Source organism: Camelina sativa, unplaced genomic scaffold, assembly GCF_000633955.1.
Source record: "Camelina sativa cultivar DH55 unplaced genomic scaffold, Cs unpScaffold00551, whole genome shotgun sequence".
Lineage (NCBI taxonomy): Eukaryota > Viridiplantae > Streptophyta > Magnoliopsida > Brassicales > Brassicaceae > Camelina > Camelina sativa.
Window position 1 is genome coordinate 47,783 of NW_010921728.1, and position 6,000 is coordinate 53,782.

The following is a 6,000-nucleotide window of genomic DNA, read 5'->3' on the forward strand; positions in this document are numbered from 1 at the left end:
TCTCTGTGGTGGAGCAATAGGTACATAAACAGCACACCTGAATATTTTGAGATGGGATAAGTCTGGCTCATGACCCGATAATAGTTGGGATGGTGAATATTTGTGTTCACTAGATGGCCTGATGCGTATAAGTTCTGCAGCATGTAAGACTGCGTGTCCCCAAGCCGACACAGGGAGCTTCGATCTCATTAACAATGGCCGAGCTATCAATTGTATTCGTTTAATGAAGGATTCAGCTAATCCGTTTTGTGTATGGACATGTGCAACAGGATGTTCCACACTCACCCCCATGGACATACAGTAATCATTAAACGCTTGGGATGTAAATTCACCAGCATTGTCTAGACGTATAGTCTTAAGTGGAAAATCTGGAAAATGTGCTCTTAGCCTTATAATTTGAGCCAACAGCCTAGCAAATGCTAGGTTCCTTGTGGATAACAAGAAAACGTGTGACCATCTAGTTGATGCATCTATCATAACCATAAAATATCTAAATGTCCCACAAGGTGGGTGTATTGGTCCACATATATCACCTTTTATCCTTTCCAGAAAGTTTAAAGTCTCTTTAGTGACTTTTACTGGTGATGGCCTTATGATAAGTTTCCCTTGTGCACATGCTACACAAGTGAGATGTTTAGGGATAACTTTTCTTTCTTTAAGAGTGTGCCCATTCGAATTCTTAATCAATTTACACATCATGTTCGAACCCGGGTGGCCTAGCCGGTCATGCCATAGAGTGAATTGTTCATTGAACATTTTGTGCTTTGCCAAGTTAGCTTCTATCATATTGATCTTAGCATGGTATAAACCAGTGGCTAGTGCAGGTATAGTCTCTAGGACCTTCTTATGTCCTTTCACCATTTCTGTAATGTATAGGAATTCTTTATTTCCTTCACCCTTGGTTTCAATATGATAACCATTCAATCTAATGTCTTGAAAGCTTAATAAACTTCTCTTAGAGCTGGGTGAGTACAAGGCATCACTTAGTTCAATATGTGTGCCATTAGGTAATAATATGTGAGCTCGGCCGTAGCCTTCTATTAAGCTTGCTATACCCGCAATTGTACTAACATTGGCACTTTTCATTATGAGGTTTATGAAATATCTTTTGTCCTTCAATATTGTGTGGCTGGAACCACTGTCCACCACTAGTACACTCATGTCCTCGGCCATCTCTATATATAGGACAATAATTTATGTTTTAATTTTAATAACACAATGATATAAAATAAAATCCTTGAATTTAAACCAAAGCAATTATTCAATACATAGACCGAAATTAAAGCCTAAAAGCATAGAAATTAAACCAAAATAAAAACTGAAATTCAATCATCATTCTTAAGGCAATCGGAAGTCTCATAGGCTAGTGAGTCATCATTCTCATAGTCAAAGTCTCCTTCACCATCGAGATGCACATAGTTGGCTTCTGGGTTCTTCTTCAAGACCTTTTGATATGCATCAATAAGATGTTTGGGTGTTCTGCAATTCTTTGCCCAATGGTTAGACATACCACATCGGTGACAAACCGATTTAGCCTTGGTTTGTGGTTTAAAGGACCCACGTCCCCTACCACCACGGCCACGACCTCCACTGCCGTAACCATCAAACCGGCTAGCTTGGAGTCCTCGACCACCACGTCCTCTGCCACCACGGCCACGACCGTAGTGTCTTTCTCTGTGGACATAGTTGGTCTCCTTAGGCTCTTTGGGCTCTTTAGGCTCTATAGAATTTTTCTTTGCCAAATCAACCTTGTGTGCTTCTGGTAATGGGGTTGTACCAGGAGGTCTCATAGCACTATTCATCAACAACAGCTCATTGTTCTACTCAGCTAGCAGTAAACACGAGATAAGGTCCCCATAGTTGTCAAAACCCTTTTCCCGATACTGTTGCTGAAAGACTATGTTGTGAGCGCTAAAAGTAGACAATGTCTTCTCTAGCAGCTCTTTCTCTGTCACTTCAGTACCACACAACCTAAGAAGTGAGACAATCTTAAAAAGCTCAGAGTTATACTCATCCACGGATTTGTAGTCCTGGATCCTTAGGTTTTTCTAATCAAACTCGGCCTTTGGTAGGAGCACCGTCTTTTGGTGTCCATATCTGCGTTTAAGCTCTGTCCAAAGGCCAAAAGGATCTTCTATAAAGAGATACTGATTCTTGAGACTCTCGGCAAGGTGATGATGTATGTGCTGAATGGACTTGTAGTTTTGCTTGTCAGTACACTCATTATCTTCTTCAATGCATTCAAACAAGTCCTTTGACTTCAGATGGATGTTAGTGTCCATTGCCCATTGAAAGTAGTTATCTCCAGAAGCATTCAAAATACCATATTCTTGGTTCTTGAGTCTTGCCATCTGCATAATACAGAAATAGACAACCGATCATTAGCATGCAGTATTAGAGACCGAAACATGCAATCAATATTAATTCAGGTCATGCGGTATTTGAGACCGAAACATGCCTTAGGCCATGCGATATTTGAGACCGAAACATGCCTTGCCTTTACTTATAATTTCGTGGTTTAATTCATGCATGCAAGACAACAAACCTAGATAGGTACTAGCATGCAACAATTTCTTTTTTACTAGATAGAATTTCTTTTTCTTAAGTTTTCCTTTTCAAAATAGGATTTTAGTAAATATTGTTCTAGGCTTTTAGATAATTACTTGAATTAATTTTAGGAGTTATCCTAATCTATATTTTAATTCCGATTTTGTAAGTTTTAATTTCTAGAATTTTATCAAACAATTTTATGTATAATCAGATTCATCCTAGAACAATCAAACTAGTGTTTCTTAAATTTTTAGGATAATTACTTGAATTGAATTGGAAGTTTTAACAACCTAAGAAACAAGTCTATGTGCTCGAGTTTTAATGGTTGATGCAGCTTGATTATATGCAATCAGTTTATGCAATAACCGATTCTATAATATCCTATACATGGTCCGATTTACTTATGATGCATGTAACAAACAATCAAGCAATAGCAACCAAACCGATTTTTAATCATGATCAATAGGTTCAATTCACAATCAATCTATGCAACCCTAAGCATCAAGATATCCGATTTTAAGTTTTAAAGTTATAGGGTTTTAGCATAAGACATGTTTGTTGATTGCTTACTTTGTAGTTTTAGGGTTCCAATAAGTTAATGGATCGGATTCGATTTATATGTTCTTAAGGAGGTTTTTGATCTTATTTACCTTTCACCAATTAGGGTCTGACTGGATATGAACCGGGAGCTAACAGACCTCGGTTGTACCTCTCTCTCGATCACAAAACCTCGGACAGGAATCGGTTAGCACTCGGACAGAAAAACTCGAGCAGGAACCGGATCTCTCGGACAGAATCACGAAACGCGAACCTCGGACAGAACTCGAGCAAAACCCGAACAGAAACTCACCGTGGATAGAACTCGGATGAGTAAGGATCGATCGCCGATAGATGCTTCGAACAAGGGAAGGAGGCGGCGGCTTTTAGGGTTTTAGGGTAAGGGTTTTTCTCAGCTGGACTTAGAGTCTATCGTGCTGATAACGTGTTGTAAATTAGAGGATTCAAAGGTTGAAATCTCTTATTCTTATTGATCTTTAAGCATTGAGGTTACATATATATAGTGTAGGACTTAGTCCCATACAAATACTCTAAACCGACTTAGTAATAGGGTGTGACCGAGAGGCCTTGGCCGATGGGCCTTAAGTCTTGAACACTTATGGACCGTGAATGGGATTGGTTATGGATTCCATCCTTAAGTGGTTTATAACACAAAGTTACTAAACGAAAGATATATTCTCTTTATCATTAATTAGAACAAAAAACTTCATACCACGTTTCTATATATTAGATTAAAGACTGTAAAAACCCCAACAAAGACGAAGAAGATGAGACAAAACAAATCAACCGATGAATATGTGAATCAGTTATGACCCTTCAGTTTTCAATTTTCTCTCATCCTCTATTATTTGTGCCGAAACCCATGCTCATTAAACTAACACTATCTAAGCTACAATTGTGTATCCTAAAAAAAAGAGACCAACGCATTAAAACTCACCAAAGATCGGCGGGAGTAGAGAATTGAAGGGTCGCTGGCTCAGTGGAAATAGAAAAAGACTATGACGTTGCGGGAAAAGGAATCTCCAAAGATCTTGGTTTCAAATTTTTTTTGTTCAGAGAAGCTTTAGAGGAGGATTTGCATTATAGATCAATGAAAACAAAAAAAAAAAAGATTACAAATTCAATAAAGTATATTATGACGACCAAGAAACACAACTAAAAGGTGGTGAGAAGAGGGAGACGCAATGGTTCACTAAAGGATGCCGACAAAAAGTTGCAATTGAAAGACATATCCTTTGGTGTAGAGAACTTTTAAGAGAAAACCACAGCCATAGGATAAATAGAAAGATTGACCTCAACCGTTGGATTAAAAACAATGACATCACAGTCCCCTCAAAGTGGGTTTGCTATTATATATAGATAACAACATAAGCCAAACATGGTACACTCTTTACTCGTCGTTATTTATTACTTCTACCATTGTCGTTGTCCGAATTCCTCTTGCATAATTCTTCTCCCATGGCTGTCTCTTTAGACTTTAGCATTGATCCCATGCTTTCGATGCTGCAAATTTCCAAATATTCATATATATATATATATATATATATATATATATATAAGACTTGGTACTGTTTATCCGATAAGAGTGTAAGACACAGTATAAATGTTGTTGCAAGCATCTACAGCGACTCTGCGTTGTGAGAATGTAAACTAAGAAAATAAAAAGAAAATTTAAAAGCAAAAGAGACGAACCTGCGCGAGATAGAATAAAGTTATCGTCAGCTCCAACATGCCATGAAAAGTAACCAAGCAAGCCTCTCTGCTTAGCGTAGCTAACTTTTGTCACAATACTCTCATAATCGTCATAACCAATCCAAGTAGTTCCAGCGTAACAATAATCTCCGACCACCGTCGAGTTATAAACCGTTGTTGCTCCGTTATCCACTATAAACTTTCTTATTTGATCATAGTTTATAGTACCATCAGCTGATGTCGCTACTTGGGTGGTGGCCTCATCATGACCACCTTCTAGACACCATGCCCATCCAACGTATGGAAAACCCAATACTGCTTTCTTCTCCGGGAGTCCAGCCTTAATCCACTCTTTCAAACCGGAATCGCCGCATGGACCTATATATTAACCAAGTTCTATTCCAGTTAAACCTTTGCCGAACCAAAGACTACCATTCTCTTTTCTTTTTTTTATTTGGTCACTTATATATGTTTATTATACGTACCTTTTGGTGGGTTTGAAGGATCAAATAGAGCGGCCGGTGGACTGATAATTGTGGTTGAACCGTAGAAATCATAAGCAATAAGATTAACCCAATCTAAGTTTTCGTCAATCTCTTGGATCGGGTAGGAAACTGAATTGTGACTGGGGGAGTAATAAACCGCAGCTGTCAACAGCAAAGGCATATTTTCGGTGCGTTCAGCATCGTCTTCAACCGCTTCTCGCCATTCTTCAAGTAGTTTACCAAAGTTCCTCATCTCCACTTCATTGTTTGGGAACTCCCAGACCAGATCAAGGCCGTTAAATCTGTAATATCTAGCGATGGAGATCGAAGACCAAATGAATGCTTTACGAGAGGTGGGGTTACTTGCCATGGACGCAAACGCGGATCCGTCTGCGTTTCTTCCGCCGATCGACAATAGGGTCTGCACGTGAGGGTTTTTCTGCTTGACGATCTTAGTGAAGTTGGAGAATTCGTGTTCGTGAGCGTCGGAGACAAAGACGCTGTTGGTCTGAGAGTCAAGATCGGCAAAGGCGAAGAAGAGGTGAGTGAAGAGAGTTGAATCAATTACTTCCGCTGAGGATCGTGGAACTACGCTGCCGTTGGCTGGGGATTCACCATCTGGGAACCAGTACGATGCTTTAACTACTTCCGTAAACATTTTTTTTTTCTTTCCGTAAACGTTACTTTGTTTGTTGTGATTTGCAGTGATACAAGC

At 39.1% G+C, this 6,000-nt stretch overlaps 1 protein-coding gene across 1 annotated transcript; it reads right to left on the reverse strand.

Annotated features, from left to right (window-relative positions):
• Nucleotides 1-4,218: 4,218 nt before the first annotated feature.
• Nucleotides 4,219-6,000, reverse strand: LOC104773474 (chitotriosidase-1-like). The gene is made up of 3 exons (XM_010498089.1): nt 5,286-6,000; nt 4,801-5,178; nt 4,219-4,611 (listed from the first exon to the last, which is right to left on the reverse strand). The coding sequence occupies exons 1-3, from the start codon at nt 5,941-5,943 to the stop codon at nt 4,586-4,588; spliced, it is 1,062 nt and encodes a 353-aa protein (XP_010496391.1). The 5' UTR covers nt 5,944-6,000; the 3' UTR covers nt 4,219-4,585.

Excerpts from the sequence above, each read along its gene's own strand:
- LOC104773474 (XM_010498089.1), bottom strand. The coding sequence starts at position 5,943 with ATGTTTACGGAAGTAGTTAAAGCATCGTACTGGTTCCCAGATGGTGAA. Across the intron at positions 5,179-5,285 it reads TCCTTCAAACCCACCAAAAG|GTCCATGCGGCGATTCCGGT; the intron begins GTACGTATAATA and ends GTTAATATATAG. Across the intron at positions 4,612-4,800 it reads CTTTATTCTATCTCGCGCAG|CATCGAAAGCATGGGATCAA; the intron begins GTTCGTCTCTTT and ends GGAAATTTGCAG.